This window comes from Podarcis erhardii (assembly GCF_964252035.2).
Source record: "Podarcis erhardii genome assembly, chromosome: 2".
In the NCBI taxonomy this organism is placed as follows: domain Eukaryota; kingdom Metazoa; phylum Chordata; class Lepidosauria; order Squamata; family Lacertidae; genus Podarcis; species Podarcis erhardii.
In genome coordinates this window covers 124,735,126-124,759,146 of record NC_138498.1, presented here as the reverse complement: position 1 = coordinate 124,759,146, position 24,021 = coordinate 124,735,126, and the positions used below count along the sequence as shown (strand labels likewise).

Here is a 24,021-nt window from a genome sequence, read left to right as displayed (position 1 = left end):
TGAAAACATTTTTACAAGCAGGTTTTATCCATTTTCCAAGTCCCTCTCTTTTCCCCCTCCCTCTCTCATGAGTTTGCCCACGAATGTTGGCAGAAACGATCTTCCATAGCATTGTTTCTTTTTCACTGTTGCAATCTGGTAAGCGAGGTCACTGAAAACTTGGGAAGCAAAAAATCATTGTTCTCTCAGCTATCTTTTGCTACAACAGAGCAATATGCTTAACTAAATGCTTTTAGTTAAAATGCTTGAGGCCTGTTTGGGGGGGGGGAGGAATTCACAAACAGGTTTTAGGGTAACCTAACTTGTCCCCTTCAATACCACTTTAGCTAATGGGGCCTCCCACTGTGCCGCAGCAGTGCCGATTTCTGTTTGTTATTTCTGGAATGGCTACCTGTCTGGCACTCAGGTATCAGGATGCCAGGGATTCTCCCTCAGGCAGAGGGACTGCTGAGTAGCTGAGCTCACCTGTCTATATGAATTTCTGAAGTTTACCCAGTGAGCCAGTACAGAGATACATTGATCAGTGAATTCTTAACATTTGGTATTGTGCAGCAGAGGCCCTTTGAATAGATAGGAAGAAACTGTGATGAAATGTTTTGTGGGGACAAATCACAAAAGTGATTGTGCTGATTTTGGTAGTGGGCTGCATGTGTATGATATCTGCTGGAGGGGCAACCGCCCCCAAACCTATACATAAATTCCTGCAACAATACCCTGCAATGGGATTGAAAGGGTTACTGGATACCGACCCTCCGGGCCTCAGGGCTTCTCCCCCTAACCAGACCAACTGTCCTGCCCCTTCCCACCTCCTGCCACCCCCTGTTGGTTTTTTGGGGGGTGGGGATGGGGCTAATGCAATGCAATGATTGGGGGATTTGGGGGAGGGGGAGAGAGCAGACAGGGAAGCTGCTGGACAGGTGGGGAAAGACACACACACACACCCCAAAAATGAAGGGAGGTGGATGTACACATGATTCGTCCTCGTGGCAGAGAAGACCCAGGGATTCTTACACACAAACACACAGAACACAAGAAGGTCCCTGTAGCTGGATCAGGCCAGTTGCTCCCATCTTGCTCCGAATTCTGCCTTCCCAGTGGGAAACCAGATGCCCATTTTGGGGATCCTGCAAGGAGAATTTCAGCCCAAGAGCATCTCTCCCCTCCCTGCTCTGTGCTCAAGGCAGCAGCTGGAAAATGATGCCGTCTGCAGAGTTTGGAGTCTGTTTCTGTTCCCCTTCAGGGCCCAAAGGATCTTGATCTGGCCCTCCTCCTCCTGCAACCCCCCCCCCTCATCCCACCCTGGTCAATGGGGTGGGCGTGGAGTTGGGCAACCACGCAAGGGATCCCAAAGAGGAGGAAGCTGAAGGCAGCGCCATCACGTCCGGCTCCCATGCGAAAAGAGGAAGGGGCTACTCCCAGGAAGGGGGAGGAGGAAGTGGGGCAGAAGGAGAAGCAAGAGATTTCGGAAGTGGGGAAATAGCTAAAGAGGGACGCGGGAGAACGGCGAGAGAGGAGAAAGAGGTAAAGATTTGGGGGGGGGGGAGGAAAAGGACATAGAGACCCCTCTCTGTTTTCCCCCCTCCGAAAAATCTCCTGTCCTGGGACGAGAGCGGGGTGGGGGCGATGGGGGGGGAGAGCAAGGGGCGGAGCCCCCCCTCCCCATAAAGCTCTTCTCCGAGGGGCTCGATCCATGCAATGCAGCTGCAAAGCGGGGACCCAACGCCTGCAGGGTTTCCCTTGCACCGTCTCCTTTGAAGCCCCCCCAAGGGCCCCCACCTTGAAGCAGGGCAGGGGGAGTGCCGTGCCGGGGGGGGGGGAGTTTTCGGTGTAGGGGAGACTCCAGAAAAGAGAGGGGGCAGAGGTTGTCTGAGGGGTGAATGGGAGCATCCCTGGGGCGGAGAAGCCAAGCCGATAATTGTTTGGGGGGGGGGAGAGAAACATGGACTTTTTCGGGGATACCTCCATCTGGGGATTTCTGGAGGGGCTGCCTTGGCTTCTCAGTCCTTCCCAGGAGTCTGCCACTCTTGAAGTTGACCTAGAGAAGGATTCCTTCTCTAGGGGGGGGGTGTCCAATTTCCCCACCCGCTTCTTTCCTGGATGCAGTAGCATAGCAACCCCCACAAGCAGCTGGGGCGGAGCTTCTTTTGGAATGCTCTGTCTCATGAGACCAGGGCCCTGCAGGATCAGAGTTGTTCCGCCTGGCCTTTGGCTTGGAATCAACTTGATCCCCTTCCCCTCTTTCCTCTTTCCTCTTTCCTTTTTCCTTCTGTGATGGAACTCCTATTTGGGGACTTCCCTGGCTTTTTTCTGGCCCACGTATGACCAATCTGGATAGTTGGCCTTGGTGAAGACCTGATGTTTTCATCCCCAAAAAGTTTGTGATTTGAGTTTCTACTGAAAAGAGGCTGCATTTCAATGTTGTGCTTAATCTTGTTTTTAAGTTGTATTTCAATCAATTGTTTTTATACCTGGTGTTAGCCGCCCTGAGCCCAGTCTTGGTTGGGGAGGGCGGGGTATAAATAATAATAATTATTATTATTATTATTATTATTATTATTATTATTATTATGCCACCCTGTGACCCCACCCGCCTGCCTTCCTTCAATACTCCCTAGAAGCTGAATCCCCTTCCCTACATTTTGTTCCATGCAAGCTGTTGCATCTCCAGACACTGTGATCTTCCTTATTCCAAGTCAGGCCATTGGTCCACTGGGAGAAGAGAGGAGCAAGTGACAGAGTTCGTGTCAGGATAAAAAGTGGGGTATAGATAAATATAAGAGTAATAACAATACTTCTAAGATTGCTTTAGGAGGTAGCAGTTGGAGCCTCTTGTGAATTCAGTATATGAATTCAGTAAATGAGCCCAGCCTGAGAAGAATGAGTGTCTGACAAGGACCTGGGAGACAGGGGGTTAAACTCCCCCCCCCCGTCTGCCCTGAAGCTCCCTGGGGCACATTGCCTCTCTGCCTAACCTACCTCTTTCCAGGAAAAGGGGGGATTAGTAAATGACAAGGGAAACAAAAAACCCCGATAAAATATATAGGGAGAGCAGAGATAGATGAATGCACCAGGAAGATGTTAAATATCACAGAAGGAGGAGAAAACGGAATGCAGATACCGTATTTTTTGCCCCATGGGGCGCACCGGGCTATAGGGCGCACCTAGTTTTTTGGGGGGGAAATAAAGGGGGGGAAATTATTTCCTCCCTAGGCGCGGGGCTGGGGCAGGGGAAGCCCAAGCTTCCCCTGACCCCAGTCCCCAGAACAGGCTGCTATCTGCAAGCCTAGGAAGCCCGGCGGAAAGTCGCGCTGGTCTCCCCAGGCTTGCGGATATCTGTCCCCTGAGCTTGTGGGGCTGGCGGTGGGGAGAAGCGCGCTTCTCCCCACTGCCAGCCTCCAAACCAGGTCGGGGAACAGTGGGATGGCGATGCTGCACCTCCCCGCTGTCCCCTGAGCTTGTGGGGCTGCCCGATATCTGCCCGAAGCCCGGGGCACGCTGCGCAGCGCGCCCCAGGCTTCGGGATGCAGGCTGCTATCCGCAAGCCTTTGGAGCCCAGCGGGCACTCCCGCCAAGCTCCCAAGGCTTGCAGATAGCTTCCTGAAGCCTGAAGAGCGAGAGGGGTTGGTGCGCACCGAACCCTCTCGCTCTCCAGGCTTCAGCGAAAGCCTGCATTCGCCCCATAGGATGCACACACATTTCCCCTTCATTTTTGGACGGGAAAAAGTGCGTCCTATAGGGAGAAAAATACGGTATTTACTATTTTCAGAGAAACCTCAGCAGAGCTCAATGTTACTTGGGAGTTCAAGGTGGAAATGGATACCAAAGGGTCTTCAGAGGTATTATTATTATTATTATTATACACCGCCCTATACCCAGAGGTCTCAGGGTGGTTCACAACAAGACCACAACATATAAAATCAAACCAAAAGCAGTAACCCAATAACACCCCCTAAAAAAAAAAAGCCACATTCTAAAAGGGTGTTGGATGTCAATGTGATCAACCAAAGGCCTCGTTAAAAAGGAATGTTTTTGCCTGGTTCCTAAAGGTGTATAATGACTGAATCAGGGGTTATGACTGAAATCTGTACTCCAACAACTATATAAATCCAAAATTCGCACACTAAATGGAAGTCTGGATAACATTCCCAAAGATGTCTTGCTTATATTCCAGAAGATGGCCTGGGGATATTCCGTAAGGGAGTGTCTCTCAGATTCTGAGTCGGAAAGGGAGCCAGGTACAATCACCCTGGTTAGAAGGTTGGTTTCTTCTTTATACTCACCTCTTGAATCTCTTCCTGATGAAACACCCCTGGTTCCGCCTCCTCTCTCTGGTGTCTTCCCCTTTCCCTTCTTCCCCACAATCAGGCCTCTGGACCTTTAATATCCACCTTTGTTCTCTTCCTTGCAGGATTTACATTCCTCCCACTCCAAAGCAGACGGTGGAGAAGACAATCAGAATTTTGGGTGACCATTTGAAATTTCATTGGGAATACAAAGAAACGATTTAAAGGTGTGGAATGTAGAATGTACTACAGTCAGTGAATGCATATCAACGAATGCACACAGTGGAGAAACAATTGGAAGGTATGGAGTACGTAAATAATTTCAGTGGGAGTCGGCGGCTTCAAAAACATCAACGGATTCACACAGGTGAGAAACCATTTAAATGTATGGAGTGTGGAAAGAGCTTCAGTCATAGTCAAACCCTTAAAATGCATCATCGAACTCACACGGGTGAGAAACCATTTAAATGTATGGAGTGTGGAAAGAGCTTCAATCGCGGTGTAGAACTTAATATACATCACCGAACTCACACGGATGAGAAACCATATAAATGTATGGAGTGTGGAAAGAGCTTCAGTCATAGTAGCAACCTTCCAAGACACCAACGAACTCACACAGGGGAGAAACCATTTAAATGTATGGAGTGTGGAAAGAGCTTCAGTCATAGTCAAACCCTTAAAATGCATCATCGAACTCACACAGGGGAGAAACCATTTAAATGTATGGAGTGTGGAAAGAGCTTCACAGTTAATGGAAAACTTCGAAGACATCAACAAATTCACACAGGGGAGAAATCATTTAAATGTACGGAATGTGGAAAGAGCTTCCATAACAGTGGAAACCTTAATGCACATCATCGAACTCACACTGGTGAGAAACCATTTAAATGTATGGAGTGTGGAAAGAGCTTCAGAGTTAATGGAAAACTTAGAAGACATCAACAAACTCACACAGGGGAGAAACCATTTAAATGTATGGAGTGTGGAAAGAGCTTCAGTCATAGTCAAACCCTTAAAATGCATCATCGAACTCACACAGGTGAGAAACCATTTAAATGTATGGAGTGTGGAAAGAGCTTCAGAGTTAATGGAAAACTTCGAAGACATCAACAAATTCACACAGGGGAGAAATCATTTAAATGTACGGAATGTGGAAAGAGCTTCCATAACAGTGGAAACCTTAATGCACATCATCGAACTCACACTGGTGAGAAACCATTTAAATGTATGGAGTGTGGAAAGAGCTTCAGAGTTAATGGAAAACTTAGAAGACATCAACAAACTCACACAGGGGAAAAACCATTTAAATGTGCAGAGTGCGGAAAAAGCTTCTGTCATAGTAAAGCGCTTATAAAACATCAGCAGACCCACACAGGGGAGAAACCATTTAAATGTACGGAATGTGGAAAGAGCTTCTCTTATAAGAGCAAACTTATAATACATCAACATACTCACGCAGGGGAGAAACCATATAAATGTATGGAGTGTGGAAAGAGCTTCAGTCATAGAAGCAACCTTTCAAGACACCAACGAACTCACAGAGGGGAGAAACCATATAAATGTATGGAGTGTGGAAAGAGCTTCCATAGCAGTGAAAACCTTAATTCACATCATCGAACTCACACTGGTGAAAAACCATTCAGATGTATGGAGTGTGGAAAGAGCTTCTGTCAGAGTGGAGGCCTTACAAAGCATCAACAGTCTCACTTGTGAAGGAACCTTAAAATGTATTGATCGTGGAAAGAGCTTATTTCAGAGTGGAAGACTCAGAAAGTACCAACAAAAACAAATGGTTGAAACCGCTTAAATAGGACTGTGGAATGTGCTTCACTTATAATGGGGTGCTCAGAAAACGTCCACATACTCTCATTGGGGAGAAAGTCAATTGTAAGTGCAGGGGGTTTATGTGGAGTTCTGGTGTTTGTATAATAGATTTTAGAGGGGGACCCCACTAAACCCTAGAAATGAATAAATGCCAGGGGATTGAATAAAGTCGAAGCTGCAGAGCTGTGCTAGACAGAATTCCTGGCTGGCTTAGTGAAGAGGAAACCTGTTAATGTGACAAAATGAGTTGTTGGGCCATCTTGGACTGAAGATTCAGGTGTTCTAAAGCAGGCATGTCCAACTCCCAAGAGACTGTGATCTACTCCCAGTATAAAAAAAACTGACAGTCATCTACCCATTGTCATTAATGGAAGGGGGAGCATGCGTGGGGTGGAAGGGTGGGGGCCAGAGTTGTGGAGCTTCCTTGGGGAAGAGGCTTTGGGGGGGGGGCGGGTTGCAAGACTAGTGCAGCTTTGGGGGGACAAAAAACGCTAGAGGTAATTTAAGCAGCAAAGCATGCATGGTAGGAATATACCAAGGGGGTGGAGCTCTTTTACATTGAATTATCACTTTATGTCATCCCTCAATCGACCTATAACACACTGGCGGTCCACCTGTCGATCACAGTCCATCGGTTGGACACCTCTGTTCTAAAGGTTGCCCAGGTAACTGTGTTTTTGAGGTGACAGGAAAAGGAAGTCTGGGAGTCTGGTTGCGGGGAAGAACCAGGGGGAAGAGCCCAGATCCATCTTTGCGTAGGGTGGGTGGTGGCAGAGATGCCTTGGACTCCAGAGCTGCATTGCTGTGGGGTACAAGCCACACTTGAGAGGAGCATGCTTTAAGATCTGGACACCCTCCATGCAGATTGAAGGTGTAAATAGGGGAATAAACCACCTATATTGAAGTCGCGACAGTCGCCGCCGTGTCTTCCATTCTCCAAAGGAAAGCAGACCCCATGGGCTTCGCAGAGAGAGGAGCAGGCACCCGACTTTTGTAACAGTATGTAAAGTTGTGTAAATGTGTGTTTAAAGAAAGGAATATTGTGTCTCACAGTACTGAGTATAACATTTGATGTAAAAAGAATGTTTCAAGCTGAATGCATCCTTTGGTTTATTTCTGTAAGGCATGGACTCGGATATAATGGTCAATCATAATGTTATAAATGTGTTATAGAAATTTGAAACCAGGTCGCACTGTACAGCAGAAACCCAAAGTCAATTTTAAATTGCATTGGGAGCTTTTTATTGTGTCCCCCCCCCCTTGTGTGTTTTATATCTGTGTGGATCCAGCCCATGGCCTGGGTATAAAGGATAGGCATGACTTAATACGACAGGTGGTTGGGACGCGGGTGGCGCTGTGGTCTAAACCACTGAGCCTCTTGGGTATGGGTAGGCAAATTAAGGCCCAGGGGCCAGATCCAGCCAAATCGTCTTCTAAATCTGGCCCGTGGATGGTCCAGGAATAAGCGTGTTTTTACACGAGTAGAATGTGTCCTTTTATTCAAAATGCATCTCTGGGTTATTTGTGGGGCATAGGAATTCATTTCCCCCTTCAAAATATAGTCCGGCCCCCCACAAGGTCTGAGGAACAGTGGACCGGCCCCCTGCTGAAAAAGTTTGCTGACCCCTGCTCTTGGGTTTGCCGATCAGAAAGTTGGCGTTTTGAATCCCCGCGATGGGGTGAGGTCCCATTGCTCGGTCCCAGCTCCTGCCAACCTAGCAATTTGAAAGCACACCAAAAAGTGCAAGTAGATAAATAAGTACCACTCCGGCAGGAAGGTAAACAGTGTTTCCATACGCTACTCTGATTTGGGGGTCCAATGCGCCAGAAGCAGCTTAGTCATGCTGGCCACGTGACCCAGGAAAACAGTCTGCGCGGCGGACAAATGCCGGCTCCCTCGGCCTGTAAAACGAGATGAGCACCGCAACCCAAGAGTCGTTCGCAACTGCACTTAACTGTCAGGGGTCCTTTACCTTTTACCTTTAATACGACAGGTGAGGCTCCATCCTGAACTCCTCTGCTGCCCTTGGTACAAGTTTGCATCAGGTATATGCCAGGCCCACAGACTACAGGTTTTGAAGATATTTGGGGGTTCTTTCCCTCTTCAGATCTTTTGGGGGTTTTTTTGGGGAGGGGTTGTAAATTTTTTGTTTTTGTTTTTACAAATATAAATTTATATAATCATTTGTTAAGATTCACTGAATCTCCTAACTTCCCCCCTTCCCTTATACGGGTCTTAATAACAATATTCATTCTAAGTGTGCTTTAAAGTCTGGTCGGGAATTTTTCTTCCTTCCATCTTTGGGCTAGTAGCATCCGTACAGCAGTTTTCACGTCCATAAAGAGTCTTGTCTGTTCTTTTGGGATCTCAGCACCTATAATTCCTAATACAAAAGCTTTTGTGTTTTTTTTTAAGAAAAGTTATTTAAAACTTTTTTTCCAATTCATTATATACCATTTCCCAAAATGATTTTATTACCTGTCCACCACATGTGATAAAAGGTTCCTTCCTTTTCCTTACACTTCCAGCAGATATTTGAACTTGTTCTGTACCTTTTAGTTAACTTAGTAGGAGTCAAATACCACCGATACATCATTTTCATACAATTTTCTTTCAGCGTACATGTTGTAAACTTCAAATCTCCCAATCTGCCAGCTGTATGTTATGTCCTAAATTCTTTGCCCAATTTATCGTTACCGATTTAACCTTTTCATCTTTTGTGTTCCATTCCAGGAGCAAGTTAGACATTTTTGACAGTATTTTAATAGTGTTTTCTAGAAGTTGTTATTGGAATCTTGGTATCTCATAACTAAAACCTTTCTTTTTATATATCTTAAAAATATCATTTAATTGCTAATACTGTGACCAATATATTACAGCCTCCTTTATAGCTTCAAAGTCTTTTAATTTTAAGTGATTTTCAACTTAACAGACCTTTATATGTTGGCCAATTACTTCTCATATTCAATTTTTTCAGGGATACAGTGGTACCTCAGGTTACATATGCTTCAGGTTACATACGCTTCAGGTTACAGACTCCACTAACCCAGAAATATTACCTCGGGTTAAGTACTTTGCTTCAGGATGAGAACAGAAATCATGCGGTGGTGGTGCGGTGGCAGCAGGAGGCCCAATTAGCTAAAGTGGTGCTTCAGGTTAAGAACAGTTTCAGGTTAAGTACAGATCTCCGGAACAAATTAAGTACGTAACCTGAGGTACCACTGTATTGCCTCCAAAGGGGAAAGCCACCTAGGTGGTTTTTCCTCAAACGGATTTTTATACTTCTCCCATACCCTAAAAATTGATTTTCTTATTACCGTATTTTTCGCTCCATAGGACGCACTTTTTTACTCTGTGTCTGTGTGTCCTATGGAGCGAATGTGTGGTCCCTAGAGCCAAATTGCCAAGTGTGGCACGCTCTTGGACTGCTCTTTGGTGGTGGTGGTGGTGGTGGTGGTGGAGCCACACTCCTCTGCCAGCAGCCTCGGCTTCCTCCTGCAGCCTCGGGAAGCTTTGGAGGGCTGTGCGCCCATGCCCCACGCTCCTGGGCTGCTGAATGGGGGTGGGGGATGCTGCTCTGCCAGCAGCCTGCCTTTTCCCCTCAAGGTTTGGAGCAGCGGGCAGGCTGTTCGCTGAGAGAGGGGAGGAAGAGGACGGAGAGGAGGGGGACCAAGAAGCTGGGTGAAGGGAGAGGAGGTACCGTAGGTTGCCGTGAGTGGAGAGTCATGGTAGAGGGCAAAGGAGAGGGAGCAGTGAAGGGAAGAAATTGCAGACGTCACCTGAGGAGTTTGGGTGAAAGGGATGGAGGAGGAGGAGGCTGGAAAAGGGGACTGTGCTGCTTGGGGAGGGGGAGAAAAAATTGGGGAGGAAAGCCTCCCAAGCCCACCGCTGAGAGGCTCTGCTCAGCTGTTTCTTGACTGTAATTCAAGTAAAGGGAATGTTTGCGAGCAGCTGGCAGGCTGTTCGCTGAGAGAGGGGAGGAAGAGGACTGAGAGGAAAAAATGTGGCATTAGCAATGCTTTGGATGGAAACGAAGATGGTATTTTACATGAAGATAGCGAAGAAAGTGATGTCAGTGATTGTGAGCAACTGAGCTTCATAAATTCTGCCTTTAGCAGTGATGAGTTCTTGGGGTTCACAGAAGACTAGAAGAGTACTCAAACCTTAAAGTCTCTCTTCATTTGTTAATGACAGTGATGATGGTTCTTAATGCCATTGTTGACTGCTGTTCACTTTACATGGCTGTAATATGATTCTGATATACCGGTTGTTTATTAAATACAGTAGTTTATACAACATTTGATTCAGAATGTTTTTTTCTTGTTTTCCTCCTCAAAAAACTAGGTGTGCGCTTTGGTCGGGTACGTTCTATAGAGCGAAAAATACGTGTATGATTCTGAAAAGCTTTATGCATCTTTGTTTTCTCGAACCATAAATATGCATGCCATCCAAACCTATTCTTTGTTGTTGTTGTTTAGTCGTGTCCGACTCTTCGTGACCCCATGGACCAGAGAACGCCAGGCACCTCTGTCCTCCACTGCCTCCCACAGTTTGGTCAAACTCATTCTTAGGACCTTCTAAATCTAAAATATCTACATTTGTTGACTTCCTGTTTGTCCGCCATGGCGATCAGCTGCGCCCACATCATGCCTGTTCAAATCACTACATTTTAAGTCCACCCCCGGGGGAGCAGAGAACCCATCCTTTTACGAGGGTGACACGCAGCAGTGCTTCTACTTCTTAAAAAATAAAAGAAGATAAAATGCTAGCCTATGCTACTATTTAAAAGAAAAAGATGCAAAATACATTCCTAAAGCAACAAAGTTGGCCAGGAAGTGCGTTGGGCGCTGAGGGCAAGTGGCGACTGGTTCCCCTGTTCGAAGCCACGTCTGTTGGGAGAGATGGAAAGGGGAAAGGGGACCATCAGCATATGGGAAGAATCACCCATCTGAAATCCCGGGTGCTGCTGCCAGTCAGTGAAGAGATTCCTGGCCTAGATCAACCAATTACCTGACTTCCTAGCAGGCAGCTTGCTGTGCATTGGAGCTGCTTTCCAGAAAAAAAGTTGGATTTCTGAGGCCTAACGAAATGTATTAATGCCATGTCAAGGTGCTGCAAGTGGCTCCCGTGTTGGACCTGGGAGACCAGGGTTACCATCTGATCACTAGGTGACCTTGGGCCACCCACTGCAGCACAGCCCAGCCTATCTCACAGGGTGGTTGTGAGGATAAAAAGAGAGGTGGAGAACCACAGAGCTCACCTTGACCTCCTTGGAGGAAAGGGGGAAATTATTATTCTTATTCTTATTATTATTTATACCCCGCCCATCTGGCTGGATTTCCCCAGCCACTCTGGGCGGCTCCCAACAGAATATTAAAAACACATTGCAATCTCAGGCACTAAAAACTTCCCTAAACAATACCTTCTAAAAGTTTTGTAGTTCTTTATCTCCTTGACATCTGATGGGAGGGTCTTCCACAGGGAGGGCGCCACAACCAAGAGTCCCTGTAACTTCTCAGTGAGGGAACCACCAGAAGGCCCTCAGATGAGGACCTCAGTGTCTAGTCTGGATGATGGGGGTGGTGACTCTCCATCGGATGTACGGGGCCGAGGCTGTTTAAAGCCTTAAAGGTCAGCACCAACACTTTGAATTGTGCTCGGAAACATACTGGGAGCCAATGTAGGTCTTTCAGGACCAGTGTTAAACAGTCTCAGCGGCCACTCCCAGTCACCAGTCTAGCTGCCGCATTCTGGATTAGTTGTAGTTTCCGGGTCACCTTCAAAGCTAGCCCCACGTAGAGCGCATTGCAGTAGTCCAAACGGGAGATAACTAGAGCATGCACCACTCTGGCGAGACAGTCTGCGGGCAGGGAGGGTCTCAGCCTGCGTACCAGATGGAGCTGGTAGACAGCTGCCCTGGGCACAGTACACCCTGCCCCTACTTGTAATCATAAATGCACAAGCAGTCTCCCTTCAAAGATTGCCTGCACGCATGAAGTAAGGGGTCGAAAGTGCAGGCACAGCAGTCTGGAGGAGCAGACATTTCCTGTTGTGGAAGTGAACATTTCCTGACTAACAATTGAAGGGGGACAGTCAGTTAGGTTACCCTTAAAAACTGTTTGTGAATTCCTCCCCCCCCCCAAACCAGGCCTCAAAGCCTCAAGCACTTTTCAAACTGCACTTTTCATTTTCTCTAAGGCTACAAAAGCTTTTAGCTAAGCATTTTCTATGTAACAAAGGTAGCTGAATTAAAACAATGCCTTTCGCTCTCAGGCCAACTGACCTTGGCAATAGCACATTTAGCTTGTGGGTTTTTTAGTGATCCAATCAGTTTTTGTGGGTTTTGTATCTATGCCCCCTGCCTGTTATGTTCACAGCCCACCTCTTTCTCTCCAGGACGCCTTCCAGGCTCTGAATTCCCACGAGGAACCACGAGGGTCATCTAGCCCAGCCCCCTGCAATGCAGGAATATTTTGCCCAAAGTGGGGCTCAAAGCCCCAACCCATAGATTCAGAGTCTGATGCTCTACTGACTGAGCTCTAAAAGGGAGTTTCAGTTCAAGCAGAGCCCAGAATAATTAGGGTTGCCATATTTCAAAAAGTAAAAACCAGGACCCCCCAAAATTGTAGAACTTTTTCTTTTTTAGACAAGGCCCCAAATAAACGCCAAAAAAAGCCCATGAGTTTTCAATTGACTTGTCTTAAATCGAGGACAAAGTGCCTTCTTTTGGAAATCCCCCCCCCCCCCCGGACGTCAATTCCACCTTTGAAATCTCAGGAAAATCCAGACGTATGGCAGACCCACAATAATATACCTAGGGGGGAAATGGTTCCGCAAGTTTTCAGGGAGGGCAAGACAGAAACTCAGTGGGCCCTGCAGGAAACCTCTGAGCCCAATTCTGTCCCTGTACCTGTTTAAGCAACACCATCACAGGACCTTGTAATTTTAGATGGGGGACATTCCCAGTTCACCCTGGAGGTGCCAGGGTTGGAACATTGGGCCTTCTGCATGCAAAGCGGATTTTCTTACCACTGAGCTTAGCCAAAAATATTTAAAATGCCACCAGCCAGCTTTTGCTACTAAATGAAGACAAAGAAAGACTGAAGGCATCTTGTTCTAGGAAAATCCTTGGGCTCACTTGTACACAAAGTTATGTTGTTGTTGATGATGATGTTGTTGTTTAGTCGTGTCTGACTCTTTGTGACCCCCTGGACCAGAGCACACCAGGCACTTCTGTCTTCCACTGCCTCCCGCAGTTTGGTCAGACTCATGTTTGTAGCTTCGAGAACACTGTCCAACCATCTCGTCCTCCGTCGTCCCCTTCTCCTTGTGCCCTCCATCTTTCCTAACGTCAGGGTCTTTTCCAGGGAGTCTTCTCTTCTTGTGAGGTGGCCAAAGTACTGGAGCCTCAGCTTCAGGATCTGTCCTTCCACTGAGCACTCAGGGCTGGTTTCCTCCAGAATGGAGAGGTTTGATCTTCTTGCAGTCCATTCAAAAGCATCAATTCTTTGGTGATCAGCCTTCTTGATGGTCCAGCTCTCACTTCCATACATCACTACTGGGAAAACCATAGCTTTAACTATACGGACTTTGTCGAGAAGGCGATGTCGCTGCTTTTTAAGATGCTGTGAAGGTTTGTCATTGCTTTTCTCCCAAGGAGCAGGCGTCTTTTAATTTTGTGACTGCTGTCACCACCTGCAGTGATCATGTAGCCCAAGAAAGTAAAATCTCTCACTTCCTCCATTTCTTACCCTTCTGTTTGCCAGGAGGTGATGGACCCTCTCTAACTCAGGCTGCAGGTTGCTCAGGTCAACTGCATCCAGGCCCAGACCGGGGGGGGGGCATATGGGCCACGTGGCCAAGGCCTCTGGTTCCAAAGGGGGCCTCGGTCTGCATATTCACAATTGCAGGAGATGCTCTGTCTTTATCTGCAGGTCCGGTTGAAGCCTTGAAATAAAATTATTTGTCAGCATAACTTTTGTCAAAATGATTTATATACTTATTTATAAGACTTCAGTTATACCCAGGGTAAAAAATAAAAGGCCGGGCACATTATTTCTCTGGCCTGGGCCTCTGCCTGGCTCTGCAAGGCGCTGACTGCATCCACACTGAAATGAAAAACAGAGCGTGCCTTTCTGCTCCCGGTGACTAACCAAATGCAGCAGGAGGGAGGGAGGAGCAGACGGGGGGGGGGGGAATCCACCCGTTTCTGGATGAAATATCACTTTTACCACTAAACCCTGAGCTGGAAAGAGCCAAGAGCCAAAGAGCAGCCATGCCTGGCCCCAGTCAGCCTCTGGACTCCTCCAGTCCCCTAGCAGGAGATTCTTCCTGAGCCCCCCCTCTGGGAAACTGGTTTCACAAGTATTGACAGCTCCTCCCCCTCCCCCCTTGGGTTGGAAGGTCCGTCATTACTGCAATCATTTTACCGGGGAATCCAGTGGGTAGTTTTTTAACGGGAGAGGGGCTGCCTGATAGACCTAGACTGGCTCCCAGTACATTTCCAAGCACAATTCAAAGTCTTGGTGTTGACCTTTCAAGCCCTAAGCGGCCTCGGTCCAGTATATCTGAAGGAGCGTCTCCACCCCCATCGTTCAGCCTGGACGCTGAGGTCCAGCTCCAAGGGCCTTCTGGCGGTTCCCTCCCTGCGAGAAGTGAGGTTAAAGGGAACCAGGCAGAGGGCCTTCTCGGTGGTGGCGCCCGCCCTGTGGAACGCCCTCCCACCAGATGTCAAAGAGGAAAACAACTACCTGAAGTCTTTTAATAGGGGGGAGGGCTGGTGTTTGAAGCGGGGCTTGGCTGTTAGGGGGCTGAGCTCAGCAATGCAGCAGTTGCTCTGCATGCAGAAGGACCCAGGTTGAGTGCTTGGCATGCAGAAGGAGACCCTCCCCCTCCCTTAAAAAAATGATGGTGGATGAAACTTGGCCCACTTCCCCCCCTCCCCTCTGGAGTCCCCCTCCCTGCCGCCCCCCGTGAGACTCCCCGTGAGGAGGAGAGGCAGTTGGGGGGCGGGGGCCGGGTCCCCATGGAGCCCCCAGAGCAGGAGGCCAGAGGCAGCGCCGTCCCGTCTCCTTCCCCTCCGGACACAGGGAGGGGCTGCTCTAATTTCGTAGCTCTAGGGATGCGCGCGTCTCAAAAGGAGCCGGAAGTGTCGCCGCGAAATGCGCCGGAAGTGTCCAGACCCGGAAGAGGAGGAGGGGCGTCGCTGAAGAGCCCCCCCCCGTCGCCACCGCCCCCCTTTCTATTGCAGACCAGGAAAGCGGACTAATCTGGAGCCAGGGAGGCGGAGGACCAAGAGGTAAAGAGGGAGGGAGAGGAGGGGGGGATAAGGGGGGAGGAGGGGATAAGAGGGGGGGAGGACGAAGAGACCCCCCCCGTAAGGAAAGCGCCCTCCCTGGGGCCCGTCGACAGGGGCCCCGATCCAGGCCCCGACCCAGGGGGGAAGGGGGGACCCAACACCTGCAGGGATCTACACCTGGCAAGATCTCCTGGGCAGCAGCAGCACCGCCAGACTCCCCTTTCTCTTTCCTGGGGGGCCGAGAGATGCTCAGCTGCCCTGCCCCCCCGGACGCCCCAAGCAGGGCTGGGGGTGGGGCTGAGGCCCCCCATTCTCCCGGCTTCCCCCTGGCAGGAATGCCTGGGGCGCCGCGATCCTGGCTTGGTGGGTCCCCTTTGGGAGAAAGGAGCCCCTCCCCCCGAGGAGCGCCTCCTTGGAGACCCCCAGCCCTTTGTCTTGCGGGGAAGGAAATGGGAATAGCAGAGCGAGCAAGGGAGGGGGGAGAAGAGATGCTCAGCTGCCCCCCCGGGAAGGAAATGGGAGCCCCCCCCCAGGGCTGGGACTTGAACCCAGGCCCCAGTTCTGGCTTCCCCCTGACAGGAATCCCTGGGGCGCCGCCATCCTGGCTTGGTGGGTCCCCTTTGGGGGGAGACTGGGGAGTCCATGAAAGGGTTAATGGGGGCGAGAGAGGCCTGGATGGAGGACCCCCCCCCCCGTCTCCCTCCTAGGATGGGGAGAGATTTGGCAGGAAGGCTGAGCCGGCCTCTGGGGAAAGGGGCCCCGGGGGGGGGCGGAGGGAGGAAGCGAGCATCCCTGGGGAGGGATCGAAGCCATCTTGGAGAAAGAGAGAGGGACTGGGGGGCCGCCTGCCTTGACTTCTCCCTCCTGCCCAGGAATCTGCCATGACTCCGCGTAGACCAGGGAGAGATCCCTGAGCAGGAGCCCCAATCCAGCCACCCTCTCCTCCCCTGAAGCTCAGTCCTTGCCCTGCCTCAGGTCCCAGACCAGGAGCTGCAGGGGGCGCTGGGGGCTGTTAGAGCGAGTCCAACCATGGGGGGGAAGAGGAAGCCCCCTTTATCATCCCCCCCCTTTGAGGCTTCTCTCTGGGCAACTCCAGTCTCTCCCACATGCCTGTGTTTCTGTGCAGAAGCATCTAAAGGGCTCCCCCCTCCCCCGAGACACCTGGGCCCAACTCCTCACCTGGTTTCCATTATTCCCACTATATCAGATCTCTTAAATCTGTGGGATTTAAGGGATGGGGAAGATTGTTGTGGAAATGGGTGGGTTCCCGTGTTCCCCCCTCGAGAGCCTGCCTTATTATTATTAGTACAGTGGTACCTCAGGTTACAGACTCCGCTAACCCAGGATGAGAACAGACATTGTGCTCCGGCGGCGCAGCGGCAGCAGCAGGAGGCCCCGTTAGCTAAAGTGGGGCTTCAGGTTAATAACAGTTTCAGGTTAAGAACGGGCCACGGGAACGAAGTAAGTACTTAACCCGAGGTACCACTGTACTGCAATTACAATTATTTATATTTTTATTTATTTATTTAATCTATTAGTTGCTTTCGACTTACAACCAGTTGTTGTTGTTGTTGTTGTTGTTGTTGTTGTTGTTATTCTTATGTTCCACGGTGACACTCTTCTTTGGCATGTTTCCTATATTTTGGGGGGCAGAGAGAAGACTGTTCTCAGGGCCTGCTCCACCATGAGGGAAACTGAGGCAGCCCCCTCAGGCAGGTGATGCAGGGAGGGGCAAGGAGGGGAGGGAGCGGAGTCCCATTTGGCCAGCCCTGATTTAACCCTCTATCCTCTCATCCAGTGGAAGGTGCTGTCCCATTGCCAGTGTCCCAGACACAATGCAGCAGCCTTGGGAAGTCAGTGGTGCAGGATGATTTGGGAATGTGTACAGTTGGTTGGACTTCATCAGGAAGATGTTGGAGATCACGGAGGAAGGAGGAAACGAAATACAGATATTCAGCATTTTCAGGGGAGGGGGAAGTAGGGGAAAGTTTGTCCCCCCAGATAAGACTCCCATCCTCCCTGGCCATGGGCCATCCTTGCTTGGGCATCTGGAGGACCAGAGATGCCTCAACTCAGCATAGAAGGTTCCTCTAGGTCTCAGTGTTACTTGGGAGTTGGTGGAACTGGATCTTAAGGGTTCTTGAGACATTTCTTCAGGGATTATGATTAGTATCCAGACCCTAACACTATAAATCCAAGGTGTCCACACTGAGCAGTTTATCAACCATGCTGGCCGCTGGGGAAGACCTTCTGAAGGAAATGGTTTGCCCCCAAAGTTAATTCCTTCCTTCCTTCCTCCGCTGCTGCTGCCCACACTAAAGGAATGTCTGGATGAAATGCCAGGGATGTCTGCCTCCTATTACAAAGAGATCCAGTTGATATTCTAGATAAAAGTGTGGCTAAGATTCTGAGTCACAATCATGGCTGAGAAATACAGCCAGGGAATATGAAACTGATTTGAAGATTGGTTTCTTCTTTACACTTTATTATTATTATTATTATACATTCAGGAGGACACACCACGGGTTTCATCTTCTTTCTTTTCTTTCCAACAATCAGTGTTATTCACCTTTAATACTCACCTTTTTCAGTGTCACACATATTTTTATCTTCTGATCTTCAAATGAAAAGAGGTATAACAATTTAATAAAGAATTCCCAGTTGGAGCAGAGCTAGAATATCCAGAAGCCCTTGGCCACCCAGGGCAAAGGAGGAAGAACAGTGAGAGAGGCCTGGACAGGGAATCTCCACTAAGATAAGCCAGTGTCAGGAGGCAGGTACGAGACCTGATGGCATATATCCAGTTACAGATAAGTAGCCGTGTTGGTCTGCCATAGTCAAAACAAAATAAAAAAATTCCTTCCAGTAGCACCTTAAAGACCAACTAAGTTAGTTCTAGGCATGAGCTTTCGTGTGCATGCCTAGAACTAACTTAGTTGGTCTTTAAGGTGCTACTGGAAGGAATTTTTTTATTTTGTGATGGCATATAATTATTATAAATCATAATTGGGGTGGGTGTCTCAATCTGGCCTTCCCAGCGGTCAGGTTCCAGCTGCTTTCCTTCTGCATCTCCAGCTCTCTCCATTCCATAATGCAAGGCTGAGAGATGGAGGTCCAACCCCAAGAACATTCTCCAACTGAGCACTCCTTCAACCGACCACAAGCACCAAGCCTTGTCACTAGACTTATATATGGGTCTCCCAAAATGGTCAGTATGGACTTCCTGAGGCCAAAGGGAATATGCAGGTGATGAATAAAGATCTAGAGGTTGAAGGGGACAAAATGTGTCCCAAGGGGTGGACGATTATAGTGCAGCGGATGAAGAACTTCATGATGAATTTAGGATCCTGATTAATATTGGCCAGGTTCATGGAACATAGAGCAGCTCCCGTTCCTGTGAGAAACCACTTTTTATAAAACTTAAACCCCACAGTTCAACCGTATTCTAAGATAATGCTGCTTCATTAATGCTTAATTAAGGGTTAGGAAAGGCTGATGATGCAGTACCATTAGTTAACATTATTTCATCTGTCTTTCCTAAAAATTTGGAACGTATGGAGGACAGGAAAGAATGTACGAGACATCAAAATAAGAGCAGGTGCTAATTGATCTGTGTAATATTCCTTTGTTCTCTTCCTAGGTTTCCTTTCCCCCTGCTCCTCCCTGTTGAAAGAAGACAATGGAGAAAGCAGTCAAAATTCTGGGGGGCCATGTCCAATGGGAATAACAAAGAAACCATATAAATTCATGGAATGTGAAAAGAGAGAGGAGAAACAATTTGAAAGTATGGAGTGTGGGAAGAGTTTCACTGACAGTGGAACACTTGGAAAACATCAACAGACTCACACAGAAGAGAAACCATTTAAATGCATGGAGTGTGGAAAAAGCTTTGGTTGGAGTTCAAACCTTCGTATACATAAACACACTCACACGGGGGAGAAACCATATAAATGTAAGGAGTGTGGAAAGAGCTTCAGTCAGATTGGACACCTTAGAAACCATCAACGAACCCACACAGGGGAAAAACCATATAAATGTATGGAGTGTGGAAAGAGCTTCACTGATAGTGGAACATTTAGAAAACATCAACAGACACACACGGGCGAGAAACCATTCAAATGCATGGAATGTGTAAAGAGCTTCAGTCAGAGTAGATACCTTAGAATCCATCAACGGATTCACACAGGGGAGAAACCATTTAAATGTTTGGAGTGTGGAAAGAGTTTCAGTACGAATAGAAGTCTGAATATTCATAATAAAACTCACACTGGAGAAAAACCATTTGAATGTATGCTGTGTGATAAGAGCTTCACTAATAACCGAAGCCTTAGAATACATCAGCGAATTCACACAGGAGAAAAACCATATAAATGTATGGATTGTGGAAAGAGATTCAGGCACAGTGAAACTCTAAGAAAACATCAATGGACTCACACAGGGGAGAAACCATTTAAATGCATGGAATGTGGAAAAAGCTTTATTGATGGTAGAGCACTTAATATCCATCATCATACTCACACAGGGGAAAAACCATTTGAATGTATGGATTGTGGAAAAAGCTTCACTTGTAGTGGGACACTTAGACTCCATCAACGGACTCACACAGGGGAGAAACCATTTAAATGTACGGAATGTGGAAAGAGCTTCACTTCTAATGGAGCAGTAAGAAGACATCAATGGACTCACTCAAGGGAAAAACCATTAAAATGCATGGAATGTGGAAAGAGTTTTATTGAGAGGAGAGACCTGAGAACCCATTATCAAACTCACACTGGGGAGAAACCATTTAAATGCACCGAGTGCGGAAAGAGCTTCAATCGCAGTGGAACACTTAGAAAACATCAATGGACTCACACAGGGGAGAAGCCATTTAAATGTAAGGAGTGTGGAAAGGGCTTCACCAATGCTGGAAATGTTAGAAAACATCAATGGACTCACACAGGGGAGAAACCATTTAAATGCATGGAATGTGGAAAGAGCTTTATTGATGGTACAGCACTTAGTATCCATCATCAAACTCACACAGGGGAAAAACCATTTGAATGTATGGATTGTGGAAAAAGCTTCACTTGTAATGGAACACTTAGAATCCATCAACGGACTCACACAGGGGAAAAACCATTTGAATGTATGGCTTGTGGAAAAAGCTTCACTTGTAGTGGAACATTTAGAAAACATCAGTGGACTCACACAGGGGAGAAACCATTTAAATGTAAGGAGTGTGGAAAGGGCTTCACTAATGCTGGAAATGTTAGAAGACATCAACGAACTCACACAGGAGAAACCATTTAAATGTATGGAGAGTTGAAGAGTTTCAGAGTGGAACCCTAATTTCACACACAGGAAACTTAGACGACATCAACAGACTCACTCGGGGACAAGCAAATAAATGTATGGAGTGTGGAAAGAGCGTCAATAGAAGTGGAAACCTTAGGAAACATCAGCGAACTCAAAAAGGAAAAACCACTTACGTATATGGAGCGTACATAGAGCTTCAGTCCTGATGTTCTTAGAAACCATCAATGGACTCGCAAGGAGGAAAAGCTTTAAGAGTTGAAACCCTACAATCCACAAACTGAAAAATCTTAAATGGTTTGAATGGAAGGAGTGGGAAGTGTTTCAATTGCTTTATATATAGATAATTTTATTAATACAGTGGTACCTCGGGTTATATACGCTTCAGGTTACAGACTCTGCTAACCCAGAAATAGTGCTTCAGGTTAAGAACTTTGCTTCAGGATGAGAACAGAAACCATGCTCCGGCGGCGGAGCAGCAGCAGGAGGCCCCATTAGCTAAAGTGGTGCTTCAGGTTAAGAACAGTTTCAGGTTAAGAACGGACCTCCAGAACGAATTAAGTACTTAACCTGAGGCACCACTGTATATAATTTTATTTACAAATTGCGTTCAAAAATGGAAGCATTCACTTCTGGGTTCTTGGCGTTTGAAAGCCCCAAACGTTCAACTTCCGAAGCGTTCTACAACCGAGATTCCACTGAGAATCCAGCAATAGTGTGTTGTCCAACGATATTCATTCTTTTAACCAACACAAAGAGGCTGCCTCGTAGTAGAAAATCTAGCAGTGCGAAGCCACCTCTATTTTTAGTATCTATCAAAATTTTATACTTTATTCTTGGTGTTTTCCCCCTGCCAGAGTAATCATGAAATATCTCTTTGCCATTCGTTAAAGAAGCTTGTATTATTTATTATTGGTATCATTTAGAATAAAAACAGTATCTTAGGTAAAACATTTATCTTTATGGTTGAAAATCTTCGTAAAAGTGATAGTTTCATCCTCCCCTATATTTCCAAATGCTTTTAACATTTTTGGATACTCTAACGTAATTGGAATATGTTGTAATTCAGTGTTTTTCAAATAAACCCTTATTTAGTCTCCATCTATACAATGAACTCTTTTCACCCCTCGTTATCATCCATTTTGAGTTTTGATCTGATATTGTTCTTGGCTGGATCTCTACAGTCTTTAATCCTGTAGGCAGTTCCTTCAATATCCAGATCATGTTTCTTCTTCCCGCAGAATCCTTTGAATCAGAAGAACATGTTTACTCTTGTTCTAATGGGGGTCTGAATCTCCAAGCATCTGGGTTGGCAAACTAAGGCCTGTGGGCCGGATCAGGTGCAATTGCCTACTAGATCCGGCCTGCAGACGGTCCAGGAATCACCGCATGGATTGCCAGCACACATGTTCTTTCCCTCTCCCTCACACGGTGCCTGCCTCAGAAGGGTGGCACTGGGACGGGGGTAGGACGCTGGCTGCCAGCTGCTGCTGAGTTTTCCTCCTGCTCCTCCTCCCTCTCCCTCAGTCCGCCCTTCCTTCCTTTTCTGCGCACCTTCTCCGTGCCGCTTCCTCACGCGCTTTCTTCGTCACCCCCTCCCTCCTTCATTCCTCCCATGGCGTTCAGGCAGTTTGTTTCAGCGGCCGCAGCTGCCGCTTGCGGGTTGGGAAGCAGCAGCAGTTGGTGGGTAAATGCTCTGGCAATGCCCCCGTTCCCCTGCCTCCGTCCGTGGCTCCGCCAGGGCTTCTGCTTCTGTCTTCACCGGCCAACGCAGCCTCCAACCTGCCCTGGCACCTGGCTGGAGAAGCCCAACTGGGGCTACTGGGACAACTGGACGACAACTGGGACAGGTAAAGCCAAACATCTTCAGGCCTCTTTGCGGGTGGGCCAAAATCGCTCATTTCCCCCCAAAATATAGTCCGGCCCCCAACAAGGTCTGAGGGACAATGGACTGGCCCCCTGCTGAAAAAGTTTGCTGACCCCTGATCTAGTAGATCCATTGTTGTAACCATATCAAAAAAAATTTGGTATTTTGCCTTTTTCTGAAATACTTTCCCTCAGTGTTCTGTCATAGTCCAGTGATACTACTTCATTAAATTCACCCGTAATAATTATATTTCTGTCATAAACCTCAGACATACTTTCCTTCAGTAGTTGGAAGAAATCTCATGTGAAAAGTGGCTCTGAATCTGAAAGTCCCAGTCCCAAATCTTAGTTGAAATAAAGTCCTTGAAGTCCCCTCAACAAATTTATCATGAGTTCACAGTTCCAACTCAGTTCATACTCACTCAATCAGACTAATGAAAAAAACTTCCTCATTCTTACGACTTCCCATCTGCGCCATCTTAACTCCTCCACTGAGTGGACTCCAAAACATAATCCTAAAACATCCAGGTAGCTCTCAGCTTTAAATCTCAATCCTCACTAAAAAAGCGCTTAAAATGCGCTAAACCAAAACATCAAAACACTGAGGCTTCCATTCAATCTTCAGGGAAGCTCGTCGCATTTCCCAGCAGAAGCTCGAGGCATCGCGTTGTAGAGTCGGTATCTCCCAATCGCGCTCGCGGTCTTTCCGTCTTCGTGTCCAACGACCAAAAGAAAACGACACAGCCGCTCCCACGCTGCCGAGAACCTATTCCCCAAGGGCACCCCCCTTGGGGTTTTTGGGGTGCGCTGAGCCTTTGCGCCTTTCCCCCAACCTCTACAACGCTCAGAAAGCCCAGACAGGGCTCTCTGCGCTTCCTCGCTGTCCGCGACCGGAACCGGAAGTCAGAACTTAGGATTTAAGGGGTTAATTCTGTGTATATAAATCTGCAAAGGAACAATGGGATTAAACTCTGTATGTTTATTTTATTACATTTTTCCTGTGGAGAAAAGGCATTTTATCTCTGCAGACACAAATTCACAGTTTTGAGAATGGCAAAAACAAGCATCTGTGACAATATCTTCTCATTAGAAAAACTTCCCCAAATAATCTTACAGAATTCCCCCACCTCCTGCAAAAGCCCGCAGAAGCCGCGCATCCTTTAAAGAGCACGCCGCTCTTGGGGGCTTTTCCCTGAGGAGGGAGAAGGGACTGACTGGCTGCGTCAGTCCCTTCTCCCACCTCATAAAAAAGCCCGCAGGAGCCGCACGCTCCTTAAAGGGTGCACAGCTCCTGTGGGCTTTTGCGGGAGGTGGGGAATACTCCCAGAGCTTGTCAGGGCTGGCGGGGGAAGCCCGGGATGAAGGCTCGCTGCTGCCCTGCGGAGGCTTCGCAGGCTACCCCAGACGCCAGAACAGCTAGAGAGGGCGCTGTGCAGTGCTCCCTCTAGCTGTTC

The 24,021-nt window shown here is 47.8% G+C and overlaps 2 protein-coding genes and 1 long non-coding RNA gene across 3 annotated transcripts; 2 read left to right on the top strand and 1 right to left on the bottom strand.

Moving 5' to 3' along the window:
* Window positions 1-1,502: 1,502 nt before the first annotated feature.
* On the top strand, window positions 1,503-10,404 carry LOC309334711 (uncharacterized protein). The gene is made up of 2 exons (XM_081849304.1): window positions 1,503-1,521; window positions 4,409-10,404. The coding sequence occupies exon 2, from the start codon at window positions 4,557-4,559 to the stop codon at window positions 5,994-5,996; it is 1,440 nt and encodes a 479-aa protein (XP_081705430.1). The 5' UTR covers window positions 1,503-1,521; window positions 4,409-4,556; the 3' UTR covers window positions 5,997-10,404.
* On the bottom strand, window positions 7,660-11,609 carry LOC309334754. The gene is made up of 2 exons (XR_014153247.1): window positions 10,670-11,609; window positions 7,660-10,562 (listed from the first exon to the last, which is right to left on the bottom strand). It is a non-coding gene; the product is annotated as an uncharacterized lncRNA (long non-coding RNA).
* A 5,237-nt stretch (window positions 11,610-16,846) lies between these two features.
* On the top strand, window positions 16,847-23,488 carry LOC309336357 (uncharacterized protein; the record flags this gene model as incomplete). The annotated part of the gene is made up of 4 exons (XM_081851978.1): window positions 16,847-16,867; window positions 19,047-20,656; window positions 22,229-22,551; window positions 23,416-23,488. Exons 2-4 carry the CDS (start codon window positions 19,124-19,126, stop codon window positions 23,486-23,488), a joined length of 1,929 nt encoding a protein of 642 aa, XP_081708104.1. The 5' UTR covers window positions 16,847-16,867; window positions 19,047-19,123.
* Between the last annotated feature and the right edge of the window lie 533 nt (window positions 23,489-24,021).